The sequence below is a fragment of the Thalia democratica genome, chromosome 7, assembly GCF_965202585.1.
Source record: "Thalia democratica chromosome 7, ktThaDemo2.hap1.1, whole genome shotgun sequence".
In the NCBI taxonomy this organism is placed as follows: domain Eukaryota; kingdom Metazoa; phylum Chordata; class Thaliacea; order Salpida; family Salpidae; genus Thalia; species Thalia democratica.
Window position 1 is genome coordinate 42,148,055 of NC_139171.1, and position 17,669 is coordinate 42,165,723.

The window sequence follows — 17,669 nt, forward strand, 5'->3', positions numbered from 1 at the left end:
TATTTCAAAAACAAAAAAACATTTTTCCTATTATTAAAAATTCTTAATTAGTTTAGTGTTTATATTGTTGTTTAAATACAATAAAAAAATATTTATAATTATTAAGCCTAATTTTAATGACATATTTTTAAAATAATTTGATTAAATATTGTAAATTTAACTAAATTGTCTATTAGTTCATTTAAAGATCAATAAGTAAAATTTTCAATTTGCAGATATGTTTTTTAATTTTCATAACTAAGTAAAAACAGCAATATGCTTTTAATTTTTTTATCTCTACTTGATGTGTTCAACGGTTTAAATTTGCTTATAAAGAATATCCAAGAAGCAACTATTCGTAAGCTATTAGGATACAGGTATGTATTGTTGTTGCTGTTTATGCCTTTTGAAATTCTATTTAGTAGATACACTTTTTTTTCCTCCTAGAGACTGGATTTATAACCCAAAAAGTTCGAAGACAAAAGTAAGTTTCTGACTTTTTATACTTGTTAATTCGTTTTAATTGATTTTTGAAAATAAATATTTTTAAAGAAAACATTTTTTCACTTAGTTTTTACATGTGTTTTACATTCTACATAAAATATAGTTTTTTGTTATAAAAAAATAAAACTTACAGCTGTGGATTTACTGTCTGAAACATTGTATTCCTAAAAATTCAAAATTATTCACATTTCAAGATGTTCTTCCTAAATACCCTTTACCTAGTTTAAAAGCTACGTGTGAAAAGTTAGTAAATACTTTCATTAAATATATGTGAGATTAAAACTATCTATAGAAGTGTAATATGTTACATGATGAATAGTATAAAACTAAGCAAATTGAATGTGAAGCTTTTACTATGTAATGTTTTAGTTTTGATAATTAACATTAAATAGTACACTTGAAATATTATTGCATATATTATAGTTGTTATTCAAGGAAAACACGTTAGTCATAAGGTCATTTGTTAGAGACCTAGTTAATTTAATTTTATTTTTGATTGGTCACAAAAACTTATTAAGATAAATTTATTTAGTTGTACTTATATAATGCAAAAAACTTTAAGTATGTGCAATGTTGATAAAAATAAAGCTTGGTGTAAAAGCGTAGTAACTCCCTACAAAACATTTATAAAAGATACAAATGTTGTGTACAGTACATTATTTTATTTATTTAAGACTAATAAATACTTATTTATGAAATATATTGTTAATCACTATATTTTATAAAAAAAATCTGAAAGAAATAAGCTTCAACTATTTTAAGTACATAGAAACCTCCATAAACACTCTGTCGAACAGTGTTAGTAGTTTAAAACAAGTATACGTACATCAGTTCAATAAAGCAAGTACTTTGGACATTACAATTATTTTATATCATACACATATTAATAATCTTTAAATCATACTTAATTCATTAGCTAGTTTTACAATTTTAATTTCATTGTAAATCAAAGTAACTCAGATAGTTACTAAATAGAAATATAAAATCGAAAGCAGATTTAACTTTTAAGATTTAACTACTTTGGAACCTTCAAACATTTTTTTTAAAATATTTATTTAAAAAAAATTTCAATAAATTTTATATAATTAAAGGATAGTTATTAGAATATTATTTTACGTAAATACAATTTTTTAAACTTTGCTTATTTTCTTTTACAAAAATAATTCAGTATATTCCAATCCTAATCGTTAAAAATTATGATATTTTGTTTCTTTTCAAACCATTGAAACTAAGCATACAAAGAATAAAAAACAGTAGAAAAGTGACCTATAAATAACTTTTAACCGTAAGCTCGTAACTAAATATCTTAGCTTTAATTAAAATTTTAATATATTATATTCCGTAGAAAAATGTATAATAAATAGCAGGGGCAACAGTGGGTTAGTAAGTTGATGCGATTGCCCACACAAAAAAAACTTTTTAAACGTTTTCATTTTGTTTTTGAAGTTATCTTTTTATAAAACTTCAACTTTTTGCACGACAGTAAAAAAATACAGAAAATAGTAAAAATAAAATCAAACAGAAAAAAAAAAAAATAAATAAGCAAAAAAAAAAAGAAAAAAAGTTACTGACCGAGAGTAAGGGTTAGAGGTAAAAGTGATAAAAAAAATAAAATTAAAAAAATAACTAAAATAAATTTTTACAAAAAACAAATGAATAATAATGATTAAAAAGGTTAAAAATAAGTTACTGACCGAGGGTAAGGATTAGGGGTAACAGTGATAGTAAAAATAAAAATAAAACCAAAAAAAAAATTAAAAGTAATAAAAAAAATGTTTAATCAAAATATAAAATCAACCCGTGCAAAAATGTCCCCGTGAAAAATTTTCTGTTCGTGCAAAAGTGTCTTCGTGCAAAAGTATCTTCGTGCAATTTTGTACGCTCGTGCAAATTTGACAGCTACCCCGTCAGAATTGATAGAAGTAAAAAACATTAATTCAAAGTTAATATAAGATTTAATGCAAAAAAGTTAAACTGTCTCTTTAAAATTACCCTATAAACAAAGGTTAGCAGCAATTTATAAGTAGACGGAAAACTTTTTTAGAAAAAATTGATCGCTGATTACATTGTATTGATAAAAGTCTTCCGCTGTCGCCAGTTATTTCATATGGTTGTAGTAATTTTTTAAATAACACTAATCTAAGCCAAAAAATTTATAAAATAACTAACAATAAAGCACTGGTAAAAAATTATAATTAGACTAAGAGCCTAGTTGAAAGTTTTTACTACATTTTTTTTTATTGGTTTAAAACTTTAGCCTTTTATCTGAAAAGTTCATCGCGGGCCGCAGGTTTTTGCTTTGAGGGCCGCAGTTTGCAGACCCCTGCTGTAGTAGAACAAGTTGAAGTTTGATTTTACAAGCTAATGTAAACGTAAAATGAAAAATAACTATTGTAAAATATATTTTCATTATTTACTTTGTGAAGCATAAAACTTATTTTTGTTAAATGTTAAAGAAAAAGTAAAATTTATCATCAGAAGTTATTTGGGTCTTAAAAAAGGGCTGCTAGATATAAACTTCTTTTTGGAAGACAGTTAAAGTACAGTTCTGAATAAGATTCTTACTTTTGAAAAAGTTACTGCACATATTTTTTATTTGTAACACACTAAATTTCGGATCACACTGTATAGAAAACGTTTTCTGCGAACCGCAGTTATTAAAAATAAATTTAACAATAACTCTAGAAATGCTATTTTAAACCAAAAACACAACAAATGTGTTTTAGTAAAGAACTATAGTTACTTATTACTTAATAAAGAGCCTAGTTGTAGTTTTATACCGCTAAATGTTTTATAGTTTTGTAAAACTGTGCTTTTATTTACAAAGCACATCGCGGGCTGCACGTTTTTGCATAGATTATTTACATTTTTTTAAATTAATCAAATATACTTATCCAAATCTTCAGTTTTTATTTTATGTTCCTCGTAAGATTACTATGGACTTTTGGGTTGTAAACTTAATTAAACGGGCAGTTTGATTTATTGTTATTAATAATAATAATTTCAGATTTACTGTGGTTAGACTTGTTAGTAATTTCGTGTACAATTACTTATTACGGGTGATTTTTATAGTTACTCTGTTGTATTTATTTTGAAAAAAGTAATTTTCAAAAGCATTTTTTATAAGCTACTTTAAGTTTATGCATAACCTACAAAAAAAAAACAAGATAAATCTTATAACTTAAGAAATAGAAATAAACTTGTTAAAGCATTAACAAGATTTATATTAAGTTTTAAAGCCAAGCTCGGTCAAGTAAAAAAAAATCCCACGGGGTCATTATTTTTACTTGATCAGAACTTGTAAAAAATAACCCCAGATATATTTTAGCAAAAAAATATCTATTTTGAAATACAAATATTTAATAAAACAAGTTTGTTCAGTTTTATATAATTTATTAAAACGAATAGTAAAAAAGTATTAAAATGAAATAGTAAAAAACAAAAAATAAAATGCAATCAAAATACTCGTTGATTAAAAAATAATAATTTAAATTTATACTACTTTTATTTTGTTACTAAAACAATTACATTTAAAACACCTTTAATCTAACTAAGTCAAGGTTTCTTCCAAAAAAATTTGCAGCATAATGATATATACCATTAAAACAAACCTTATGCAAATTATACGTTACTTCATTAATGTATTTATGTTTGTACCAACCTAACATTTTCGAAACAAAAATTCAATAATTTTAACTTCTCTAGATCATGTAAATAAAATGGAATATATATTAAACGATTGCACCAAATTCAAACGTATAGGTTGTGTAAATGCTTTTGATTTCAGAGCACGGACTGAACTTTCGTTTCAAAGAAATATGTTAGGTTATTTACTCTAAAATTTATGTAGTGTTTTAAAGACTTTCCATTAGCATAAGGTTTGTTTTAATTTCGCTTCGTTTGCATCTCATGGGCGCGCAAATAGTAAACAGCAAAAGAGCCGAATGGGGGAATTCCCATACACGTTGCAGATTCACGACCACGAGTCAGTGCACGAAATAACCGGCGGCATCACTTACATCTGCAATGGAGTCATAGTTATAATTTTCTTCACCTCAGTGCTTTGTCACATTCTTTGCAGATAATTTCAGAGTTCAAAACTCGTTCTTCCTTTCAGAATAATTTATATTATCCATTGAACCAGCTAACAGTGGACAATCGTACCTTCATACAAACTATGAGACATACTCTTATGTATCGGCATACACAAGCTACTTTGCTTCAGAATAATCTAGATTATTGAGATTTAAATATATCGTATGATCACTACTTCATAAATACAACGTTAAAAAAGGCTAAAAAAAAAAGCATAATTGTTTAAACGTTTTAGCAAAAGTTTTATATCGCGTTTAATGAATTGATCAACAAACGAAAATTGAATTAGATTAAAAATATTGAAAGAATGACCCTAAAAGTTTGAACAAGTAAAAAATATGACCCAAGAAAAATTTGGATCAAGTAAACTTACGGTTTACTTGATCGGACAAGTTTTTAAAGGCGAATCACAACTACATACAAAAATTATGCTCTGTCCCAATAAAACTGTGAGTCAGATTTTGATTTAAAAAACTAGGTATTAGTTGTTTGCAAATTAAATTCTTAGTTTAAATAAAACTGTGTTTCACCCAACTTGGAAAATAGTGTAGACATGTTATAGTTAATCAAAAGTAGGTGTCAAAGTTTAAGACCAAGAGCAATTTATTTAAGTATTACAAAAAAATTGTAAAAAAAAAATATTTTTAGGCTTAGTAAAATTAAGGAATAACTTTTAAATTTGAAAACTGTCAAAACTATAAGTCGTTTGAGTTATAAGCAAAGTTGCTAAAATGTCATAAAATCTTTAGTAAGGCAACAGCTTTTTTGAAGTACTTTATAGAAATAGTCAAATTTGTGTTTATTTTTATTTGTAACATATAGAAAAATCTTATTTATACGAAGAAAATATACAAAATAGTTTGTTTTGTTGATTTAAAGAATCCGCTTATAGTTTAAATACTAATATAAAAAATAGTACATAACAGTTTTTAACAAAAAATATTAACATCATAATTTAACAATATAGGTTACTGAAAAACATAAAACCTTTGGTTTCTTTAGAAAGGTTTGAAGAAATACAAACTGAAATGAAACATTTCGAAAAAAATGAAGGACCTAATCTTCAAAAACTACTACAAAAAAAGTTCTTATTTATGATTAGTATAATTTAAAACAATTTTTTTATACAAAAGTTTTAGCATTATAATATTAGGGATAATATGTAAACAAAATTATTTTAGTACATTGTTTTATATTAAAAGTCTTAAATTGATCTTGAACATTTTGGTTTGAGTATAAAACATTATTAAAGCATTTTAATTATTTTTTAATTATTATAGAGAATGAAAATTTTGTCTATTTAAAAAAATATTGATAGAATTCATTACTTCAGTATACTGGTAGAAAAACATATATAGTATTAAGGACAAAATTTTAACTTTTGTATAAACTTTTAAATCTTGTTAGAAAAGTTTAATTTTTAGTCGTTTATTACTTATAACTTTTATAACTTATAAACAAGTTAAAACTTTAAATAAAATAACTTCAAAGTACTATTGTGTAAAAGATCAAATATTTAATTTGTAACTGTTGCAAAAACTTAATATAAAAAACGAACTTTAAAGCCCTCTATTAACGTTTTTAAATTAGAAGATTTAAATTGACTTAAAAGTTTTCACGTGTTTTAAAGATATGAAACAGAAGAAAATTGGGTTTCAAAAATTTGGGACAATTATGCGTATCTTGCTGGTCGCTATCCTTTACGTATGTTTTAAGTATAACTAGTAAATTTGTAAAAATGTATTTTTCTGCCTTACTAAATATGGTCATAAACCTATACATATTTAAAAATGAAAAAATTGATAAGTAACAAAAATCTCAATTTTTAATCTAATATAAAAGTTATTTCACAGTTTACACAAACTTTTGCTTCGGAGGTGGTCTAAAAAAGACTGATCTTACACCTTTTTATTCAAGTATTTCGCAAGCATCACTAGCAGCCAATCTGATTTATCATACTGCAAATTTTTGTAATCTTGTTAGATCAGGCCAGGTACTTTTTCTCAAAAACTTTTTACAGTAGTTTAGTCAGATTTTATTTCGCAGGTTGTTAAAAAAAATACAATGCTTCATTTATAAAAAAATCTATAAGAGATATACTATAAGAGAAAATCGTTTTCTGTATGTAAATAAGATGAGAACTTTATATTGTTCAATTTAAAGTAAATAGAGTAAATAATTGTTTAAATAACAAATAATAAATAACCGAATTTTTAAACTTTTGTCAGTATAATTAATTTGATCAAAATACAAAAAAAAACAGCTTAACTCCATTTTAATGATGGACTTGGTGCCTATTTGCAATGAAAAGTACAAATTTTTGTTTTCCACCAGAATACCACGACTAGAAATTGATGAAATAAAGTCTTTCATTAACTCAATGCATATAGTTATATTTAGGTGGTAGTTCATACATTTTTTTTATAAGTGAATACAAAAGTATAAAAAAAACTAATTTTAAGTTTTTTATTTGAGTACTCTATTTTATCGGAATATTTTTCAACAACAAATATTCACTAAAAAAAATAACTACAAGATCTGCGGTAAAACAGTCCATATATATTTTTATAAAGTTATAGTTTCTAGAAGTTTGAAATGCACACTTTTTGTTTTTTATTTATAAGTAATAGTAACAGAGTTTAAAATTTTAAAGTCTTATAAACTTTAATTGTAAAAAAATAAACACTTTTAATACAAATTGTATACACATAAACACTAATTATAATTATAAAATTATATTTTTGTTGTAATTAAAACGTTGTTTGATCTGTATCAATGTAATAAAACTTATAAAGACTTAAAAAAATCTTTACTCTTTTCTTTGAATTTTTTGAACAAAAATTAAAAGTTAGAATTACGCTACCTGTTATTCTTATTTGTGTATATATTTTGAAAAAAGAACGTTTTCATTGAAGTCTGTCACTGTACCTCCTGCCATTATACTAATCAATGAATAACTGTTCAACCGGAAAAATAAAAAAAATAACTCATCTTAATGACTTGTAAAAACAGTTCTAAACATTTTTCATTCAAAGCAAACAAAAATAATTTTTGCCACGCTCACCAGTATAATTTCCTGGTAAATATCACCGTAACATATAAAGTTACAAACTTTAAAGAGTTCTATACTAATAAAATATTAAAAAACTTACATATTAAACTAACAAAAAAAAACTATAAAAAATAAAACAAATAAAAGTAACCAATTTAAAACTAAAAATAACCATAGACTAAATAAGTTTTATAATTAATCTATTTAAGTTCTTATAAGAAAAAAAATACTTTTTGTCCTAGAAAAACCAGGTTTAGTGTAAATTTACTTAAAGTTTTTATAAAACTATTTTGTTACTTCTATGTTTTGTTAAATATTCTATTTATTAAAAACAACTAAAAAGTCAGAATAAATATATCTTAGTTATATTTTACTACTTTAGAAACGGACAAATGTTTAAGCTACCAGTTTATACAAATGATGAAAAAGGATCATGTGTGCTACTTTCCCCAGAAGAAATTCAAAAACAAGTTGAAGTTATAATTAAAACAACACATGAAAGTGAAATAGAGTTCAATCCTTCTGTTTTCACTACTTTAAATAGAAATGATTGGTATAAGGTAAAAATACTTTAGATTTTAAACTACTAAACCTGTTTGAATGTTTAGATTAAAGTTTAAAAACACTTTTGTAGTGCTTTTTGTTGCTTAGTAAACTTAAGCAATCAAAGTTGTAGTAAAAGAAACTTAGGGATAGAAGTTATTTAAAAGAATTAAAAGTATAAGTATTTTTTAATTAACAAATTTATGAAAGTTCTCATTTTATACGCTTATACCATATTATAAGCTTACTAAAAGTCTTCAGTTTAATTTAGAAAAGTGTAGCTAAAAATTTACTTAAATTGTAAAACAAAACAAACTTTATATATTTAGTTTAACTTTAGTTTTTGTTAAAAAGTTTTGATTATGTAAGCGAGCTTTTGAGTTATTGAAACTAAATTTAATGTTAAACTTGAGTTATCTTTAAAAGAAGAAAATTATTATATTGCAAAATTATTAAAAAACATGTATAAGCTTTTAATTATAAATAGATCTGTATTTTTAATACAACATTACTAAAACTAGATTTTAGGGGTGTCTACTACTAAAAGTTAAAAAAAAATTATCCATAGTTCAAAAACTGTTATTTAACACACAGACTAACCTTTAAAAATCATATTTAAACTAGAATGCTGTATTTTTAAACTATAGTATTACTTATATATGCTTTTTTAAAAGACTTCTTATTTTGCGACGTTTAGATTCGAAACAGCTTAATAAGTGAAAAGCAAAATGAAAAAAGCTTACACGAGGTTGAAAGTGCTTTATTTCATGTTGTACTTGAAAACTCATCTCCAAAGGTATATATAACTCTTAATTTTTAAAAACAATAAAAGTGTAAAAACTTATTTTATCTTGTACAGATTGAAAATTTATAGAATAAAATAATTTTGACAAAATTTTTGAATTTGAAAAAAAACTGTTTTAAGAATGCCGTAAAAGTTTTCTTTTAACCTTTTAATTGCAGGTATCTTATCGTACTTTAAATTGATTAAAACTTTTTTCCTTATGGTTAATCAAAAGTTATAAAAAATTTATTTTAGTTTTAAAATCGAAACTAAATTCTATAAATCCCAAGAGCTAATTTACTTTTACTTTTACTTATTTATACAACTTTAATAAGTAAAACCAGTATAACGTATAACATCATTTATTTAAAAATATACTCAAAAACAATCAGGATTTAACAGAAGAATGTCGTTCAAACTTATTAGGAAATGGCTTCAACAGGTGGTACGATAAGTCACTAACTCACATTATATATGAAAATGGAGTAAGTGGAGGAAATGTTGAACACTCTCCAGTTGATGCGACAGTTTGTAACAGATTATTTTTGAAAATAAATATGTTGAATTCGTTATTTATTAGTTCATATTTAAATATTTTTTAAGAAAAACTTACAATTTTCATTAAAAAGATTAAAATTATAAAAATAATCTTATAAAGCAAGAAGCATCAAGAAAAATAATCTGTATTCAAAAGAAAATTTATTTAGCTTAATATGCTTTTGTACTTTTATAAAAAGTATTAGTGTATTTTCATATATTTGTTAAATAAAAAAATAAAATGTTTTACTAAGAAGTATTATCAACTTGGTAGTAAAGGTGACTCTTTACTAGACTATTAAAAGTTATAAAATAATTAGACCATTGTTTATTATAACCTAAATCACATATTAGTTTTTTAAAGTCATTATCTGTTGTATCTAGTTAATTAAACTAATAGTGTTGTTTATAAAATTTAAATAATGAGTTTATCAATGTAGTTTTTAAATATTTTTTTTCATCACGTTGCAAAAGTTTCAGCTAAAAACTTTATACAAAGTTTCACTAAAACATTATATATGCACATTTTTAGAGATATATGCGTTAAAAGTTTATACGCTAACTGACATTAGAAACAAATTTTAAAGCTTCAACAGGTTAACTTAAATTTACCAAATAAAAACTTAACGTTTATAAATACTTTATAAAAAAGTTATTACTTAACGACTCAGTTAGTTTTTTTTACAACGAAGACTATCTAGTTGAAAAAAACGAAGATAAATAAATTATTGTTTTTAACCTTTCTTAAAATTATAAATAATTAAAAATATCTTTCAATTTAAAAGTTTTTTCTACAATAGCTTAGTACTTGTTATTCAGATACCTAGTCGAGCTTTGGAATTTTTGTTTGCTCATATGCGATTTGATAGCGAAGGAAATGCAGTTTTACATAATAGTTCTGCATCTAGTCGTAAAATGCAACAACTTACTTTTGCAACTAAGATTAAGTGGGAAATCAACACTTTTCTACATGAAAATATGGAAACAACTCTCCAATTACATTCTCAACAGGTTAGTCTCACTAAAACTATTGTTTAAATAGCTTCTTTTGTAGAAGTTTTTATTTTATCATATAGTAAAAAACGTAATATGATATATAGTCCTGGACAAGACGTTAAAAGGTATCCGTGGTATGTGACTCCATAACCGAAAGGTTTTTCGTGCACCCGGTCTTAGATCCAAATATTTTGAGTGCTTTTTTGTCGTTCAGTATACAATATACATTATTTAACAACTTGTTATAACATAAAGTTTTACTGGTAACTTAACCTAGAAAAGTAGATTGTAAAATATTTTAAGTATGTACTGTTCATTAACTTATTATTTCAACTCAGTCAACCTTATGTCATCAAATAAGGTTAGATTTTTTTATATAATTGAAGTACATAATGATTAATTTAACTTTATAAGATTCTATTAAAACAGCTAAGCACGATAAGTTAAGTTCAAAAAAAAAGTACAGTTCGACATTCTACTTAATAAAAATCATAACGCTTAAACTACTGCACTTTACTTATTTATAAACTTTAACAAATTTACAATAAACATTAAATAATATACTTTTATAAGAACAAATTGTATATTATAGTATATTACTAACTTAATATTATTTTTTGTAGTTTTTGTTTGTTACAAAAACATATTATAGTTCTAACTTTATTTATATTGTTTTAGGGAAAACTTGTGACAAAGTTTTAATTTAAACGAATTAAAATTAATGTAAATTATAAAAATGTTTAACAGTTATCAATAATTTCAAAATATTTTTAGTAGAGATCTGAAAAAAACAAGTCGTTAGACTATGACATTTATGACAACTAGTTTTTATAAAAATAGTAGTGATCAAACGAATCTAGTTTATTGGAAAAACTTAGTTTACCGCGATCAGCTTCTTTCGGTTTTATACTTAGTTTATTCTATTTTTGTTTTGAATTTTTCCTTCTATAAATATTTAATGCTCTTTAGCATCTTTTAAATTTTTAGCAAATCAATTAAGATTGTCATTTTTGACAGTTTCATAATTAGTTATTTATAAGCATTTATTTTGAAAAAGAATGCATATTTGAAATTAAATTAAAGTTTAATGATTTGTGTAATTAAATTTAAAAAACGTATGGTATTAAAATATTATTAAAATTAAGAACTGTAAAAATTAGTTTTTATTTAGGTAGACAGATCCAGCCGGATCCTAATCAGTGATCCAGTAGATTACTAAAAAAAACATTAGCTTAAGAAAATAGGTAACCTGATGAGCTACTTTTTACGTTAATATTGTTTAACTTAAGATCGATAATTGGAAAAAAACTAAGCTTTTAAACTTCTTTTTCTAAAAGTAAAAAGACAGATTGTATCTTGGATTAATTGATTAATAACAAAGTAGATAAAATGATAACATTTTAAAGCCCTCATAACTTATTTAATTAGTTTATAACTCTGCTAAGTTTATTTTAGACAAAGTATGTAACCTATTTTACTCTGTCCACTACGTTAAAAGATCTTTAGAGAGACGTACATACATTATTAACTAAAAAATAATATTATGATTTGAAAACATTGTTTTGATTTTTTGAAGTACCTTTCATATCATTTGTTGCTTTTATTTAGTTCCAAAAATATCCTAACTTTAGTTAAATATATTTTTACATGATTTTATAATCAAAATTGATGACAATTGGCTTTTTTAATTTGTATAACCAAAAAAATCAAATGCTATAAAAAACATTTTTATAAAATTTAAATGAAAAAATTACTTTATTTTTTTCAATTGTGTCTTTTTAACCTTTAAAGTGAAAAAAAAAAAACATTTGGTATTCAAAGTTGTTGTGAATCTTTATAACCGTAATTCAAATTTGTATTTAATATTGTACTTTAAGAACTTTTGTTCGAGTATTTTTTGTAGATAAGTTAAGTATAAGATAAGTTAGTTTTTAGCGCTATTGTTAATCATTACCTTTTAATTTACAGTCTCAAAACATTGATATGGAAGCTTTAAAACTCTTTGCGGGAAAAGGTGAAATAAAAAAGTTAAAAGTTAGTCCTGACAGTTTTATGCAAATATCCTTACAGTTGGCATTCTACAAAATACACAAGTTCACCCCGAAAACTTATGAAACTGCAATGACTAGGTAAAAAAAATCAATAAGTTTTTGAAGTCGATAGTCGTTAAATTTTTTTTAGCATTACTGTTAGTTGTTTTATCTAAAAAAAGATATTGAATGGAAATTAAAAAGCATACTTCTATTAACTAAAACTACGACTGTTTTTAACCTTAAACGGTTGAGTATTAAAAGTTAAATTTGCGACATCTAATTGGCTATAAAATTCTACTACTTATGATGGTACTTTTTTTGGTTCTTGTAATAATATTTTAACCTTTCTAAGTATAGTTATTTAAACCTTTGAATGTCAGAATGATTTTGCTTAATTGTAAAAGCGAGTTTCATTATAAAACATTTAATACTTTTTAGCTTTACAACTTTTCATAACAAAATGTTTATTTTCGTTGCTGTAATTTTAAGAAGTTAAGTAAAACTGCTAAATTTGTATTTTTTTATAAACCAAAACTATATAATGTGCTTCATATTAACAACTAAACATATATTACAACTTTTTTATCTAAAAATATTTTTTGCTGATACTTCTCCCATTTTAAATGATATTTTAAATTAAAATATAAAGTTTACAAATATTTTTCATGACGGAATATGCCTTTTAATTAATCATGCTTTATGTAATACAAAAAGATTGATACTTTAAACTTATAAATTAGTTGTATCATTGCCACTATTCATTAAAGAAACTTAGGTGATAAGTATGTGCGGATTACCTTAATTCCTCTTCAGTATTTTTTATAATTTAGTCGTTTTTTCACATAAAACTTTAAAACTGAAAACAAATTAACACAATTTAAGCCGAAAAACGCATAAAAAACAATGGGTATTGCCAACATTTCAAGTGTATAAGTTATTCATTTAAATCCGATTTTCAAAAAGGCTATACTGAGACAATGTCATATAACAAAATATAAATTCCAATATTTAAAATAAAACCAAAAACTTGTATGTCATAAAAACTCTTATATTGAGTATAAACGGTAATATAGATACAGATGTTTATTATTTTTTATGATATTTAGAATATTTTTACGTAAAAGTACTTTATTTCTTTGATTTTTGTGTTGTTTTTTGACTTAACTTTTTTTTTTGATCTATTAGAAACTTCACATACTTGTTTAGTATTATTGTAAACTCCTACTGCAAAAACAGAGAACTGATATCTTATTTATGTATGACATAATTAACATCTAAAAACAAATCTAAACTAAAGTCACATGTTTTGAAAAATAATGTGTTCATCAGATTTGCTTAAAATTTTACATTAATGTTTAAAAACATCTTTACTTTATTTGTGCATTTTTTCGAGTATATTCATTGACGTAACATTCACAAGTACGTACTAGTTAAACAAAAATGGTTACTTTAAAATTTATTTATTTATTTGACTCTCTTCGGATTTAACGGTATGTATTGTAGCTATTAATCATTAATCTACAATAATCTATAGTATTTGTTATTTTTAGTAAATATATATATTTACCTACTTTAGCTTATATTCTTTCTTTAAAGTGTTTATTCATTTACAGAGCTCTGTTTAAATGTGTTGACTTGTTAGCACACAAAAATATGTGTTAGTGTAATAAAGAAGGAATACTGTTTAAATTTGTTTTTATTATATATTCCAATAAACTTGTTCCACTAGGATCTTTATTAGGAAACGCTTAAATTTTTATTTTGAGTAGATAATGCTACTTATATTTATCAAAGAAACTTTCGTCACCACAAAGTTTTACCATCTAGGATTTTTTTATTTAGTATTTTCATTTTTAAATAAAGTTTTTTGAATAACATTTTTTATTCGAGCTAAAGCATGCATAATTTTTCCAATCGTACTGAATAAATATATATCTGGGTATGGTGTCTAAATAAAGACATCCACAAAATTTAAAGTCGTTTGAGTGACTAAGCTCCTTAATGGGCAGGAAATATGTCTACCAATAATTTTTAGCTGTTTTGCTTTTGTCGTACTAATTTATGAAAACGTAAAATTGAAACATGTAATGAGAATAATTAATTTGTTTTAAAACACAGAAACTTATCTATTCTAATTATTTTTGAAATCTGTTTAGGTTCAAATTTGATGTAAGTAACAGAAATAAAACATTACTAACAATTTAGATGCTTTAGCTTTATAAACTTTTTTCAAAAAAAAAAGTTTCTTTTTAATAATGGTAGTAGTAAAGCTTAACCAGCTCTTGATACTAAAAGTATCATTTTGACGGAAAAGTAAACACTTTTTTACTCATTACACATTATTTATAAAATATATTAGTACTAGTATTTATTAAATATAAAGGATTTTTATAAAGACTACATATATATTTTCCAATCACATAAGTTAATCAACTTTATAAATAAAATGCTAACTAATGCTATGATATTAAAGTAATTTTTGATATCAAACTAAGTATAAATATTTGTCTACAAAAGCGGTAAAGTCTTTGATATAAAACAATGGAAAAAAACCACTAAAAATTAAAAAAAATAATATTTTGTATTAAAATACGAAAGTTTTAGAAACTATATTTATTTCTCAAGACTGAATAAAATAGAATTCGTATTAAAGTTTATCTAAACTTAAGTTGTAAAAGTTAAATTTTTGTTATTTTAAGTAGTTATTTAACAAAATAAAACAAAAAAGAATTTCATATATTTTTAAAACTGTACTTTTTGTTAACTGTTTGCTACAGACGGTCTAAAAATTAAATAGTTACTTAATATTTAAATGCTGTTCACTAATACAGATTTTTTAAGCTTGGAAGAACTGAAACCATAAGAACTGTCTCTAAGCATTCAGTTGAATTTACAAAAGTTAGTTTAAAGAATATAGTGATTTTTTGTGCATATAGGTTAAAAATATGATTTATATATATAGAAATATATATTATCAGGCAATGATGGACGAAAACTCATCTAAGGAAGAAAAGTTGACTTGTTTCAAAAAAGCTGTGATGAGTCATAACATGTACAAACTAGATGCAATGAGTGGTAGAGGCTGTGATCGAAGTTGGTTTGGATTGAAAGTTGTTGCCCAACAGACAGGACTACCTATTCCTAAAATATTCAGTTTTAAAGTTTGAATTTGTACTAGTTTTTAAATAATTATTCAAAGTTAATTAAAGTTATCTAACTAAAAATTATTTTTATTTTATTTTATTAACGCAAAGAATGTTTTTCAAACTGAAACTTAATTTGGAGGGTACGTTAATTTCTGTATAAAATTTAAAAATCTAAGAGTTTTTTTTTCAGTATTACTTTTTATTTTAATCTTAATTCTTAATCTCTATTTTTTAGTCTTATTATAAGTATTTAAGAATAGCATTTTGTTACAGTTTTTTAGAAACGTTGTTAGTACTAAAGTAGTTTCAAAGTTTTTAAAGTTGTGTACAGTAAACTACCAAAGAAAAGCTTCTGTGAACACAGAAACTTTAGTATATGCTTTTTACTAATGAATCTAATCTTACTATGATTTAACTATTTTTGGTATGAATTATGTCTTATTACTAGTTGATATAAATAACAGTTTATGAATACAAATTAAAGTGTATGAGACGTTTATTTTGAAAACATTTTCACTGTTCATTCAAACATTTATCCATGGTAAAAAAAAATAAAAATGCACACTATAAGTGCGCAGGTGCAAAACTGATAAATAACTGATTTGATGGAATGTTCGACTATTCAAATTCAAATTCTAATTATTCTTAGTTATTGTAAATTATCTCTTTTAATAATTTTTATTTTCAGTTATCTTTTACTATCGCAAGTTTATTAATTAGATAAACATAAAAAAAAATTTCAAAAAAAGGGATATGGTTAAAAGAACTTTTTAAACTTATTAAAATATAGCTATGTTTGGTAATTAAAAATGTTATCTTTTAATAGAATTTTTTTTCAGCTTGTTAAAAATTATAATTTTATGAATTACACCTACCCGAGCATTTATATTTGTTCTGGTATAATTTTTTCGAGGTGTTTTTCTTTAAAGTATTTATAAGAACTAAAATTGTCAGAATTTGAATTTCCGTAATTTTAATAGTCATGTAACCGTTTTAGTACATGATTTGAACAATTTTGTGTGAAAGTAATGTTTATATTGTTTCTAGAAGTAGATAATTTAAGTTTAATAATCTTTTGAAATTAATTAAATTTTTGTACTTAAATTGCCAATAACACTTTAAAAAATTACATTAAAAAAAGGAAATTAGTTCAGGGGACCAGTTGTCAACATCACAATCTCCATACATGTACGACAAGGGTCTTAAAGTTAAAATGAATTCTTATCCGTCAGGCGGGGCTTATGCACCTCAAACAAATGATGGTTATGGTGTATTCTATTTGTACCTCGGAGATGATTTTAGTAAGTTTTTTTGAGTAATAAAGTCTGTTTAAATAGAATGTTTTAAACATTTTTGTATATACAGCTACAGTTCATATAAGCAGCTACCGAAGTAATCCAAAAACTGATTCAAAACTGTTTGGTGAAAAGCTTCAAGAATCTATCCAAGAAATTAAAGACTTGTTACGCTAAAAATGCTTAGAAAAGTTGATGTATTACTTGTTGAACATTCTTTAATCAATCTATTACGCAACATGTTTTTATAGCTCAATACTAATTTTTTGTAAAATAACTAATTAACTTTTCTTTTTTATTTGGGTTAGTTTTTTGATAGATGAGAAAAACAAAGTTTTCTTAAGATGATACAGTGTGAAACTATTAGATTTTTTTTTATAAGTAATACTTTTAGTAAAATTTATCTTAAAAAATAGATTCTAAAAGCTTTTTTGTTTAAACAAGTTATTCTAATACCTTAATAAAAAATTAAAACAAATTTATCGTTTATAGAAATTAAAATTAACGTACTAAGACTATTATGTTTGAACAAAAACGTTTTTTTTTATGTTGCAAGTTTTTTATAAATTTAAAATAGAAACTACTTTTAAATTTAGCTTTGTGGAGGACTACTGTAAATGTATAAGTATTGTTTAAGATTTTTTAAATCATCAAACACCATAAAAAATTTAAGCTAGTTGCTACTTGAAATAAAATGTTCATATG

At 23.8% G+C, this 17,669-nt stretch overlaps 1 protein-coding gene across 1 annotated transcript; it reads left to right on the forward strand.

Moving 5' to 3' along the window:
- Nucleotides 1-217: 217 nt before the first annotated feature.
- LOC145840532 (carnitine O-palmitoyltransferase 1, liver isoform-like) lies at nt 218-17,441 on the forward strand. The gene is made up of 16 exons (XM_082947825.1): nt 218-356; nt 427-463; nt 617-726; nt 5,546-5,662; nt 6,209-6,282; nt 6,432-6,571; nt 6,842-6,978; nt 8,013-8,190; nt 8,871-8,969; nt 9,350-9,484; nt 10,314-10,505; nt 12,459-12,619; nt 15,355-15,421; nt 15,502-15,684; nt 16,811-16,970; nt 17,035-17,441. The coding sequence occupies exons 1-16, from the start codon at nt 256-258 to the stop codon at nt 17,139-17,141; spliced, it is 1,998 nt and encodes a 665-aa protein (XP_082803951.1). The 5' UTR covers nt 218-255; the 3' UTR covers nt 17,142-17,441.
- Nucleotides 17,442-17,669: the final 228 nt, after the last annotated feature.

Coding starts and splice junctions, on each gene's coding strand:
- LOC145840532 (XM_082947825.1), top strand. CDS start 256: ATGCTTTTAATTTTTTTATCTCTACTTGATGTGTTCAACGGTTTAAAT. Junction 5,663..6,208: donor CAAAAACTACTACAAAAAAA/GTTCTTATTTAT, acceptor CGTGTTTTAAAG/ATATGAAACAGAAGAAAATT. Junction 9,485..10,313: donor ACTCTCCAGTTGATGCGACA/GTTTGTAACAGA, acceptor CTTGTTATTCAG/ATACCTAGTCGAGCTTTGGA.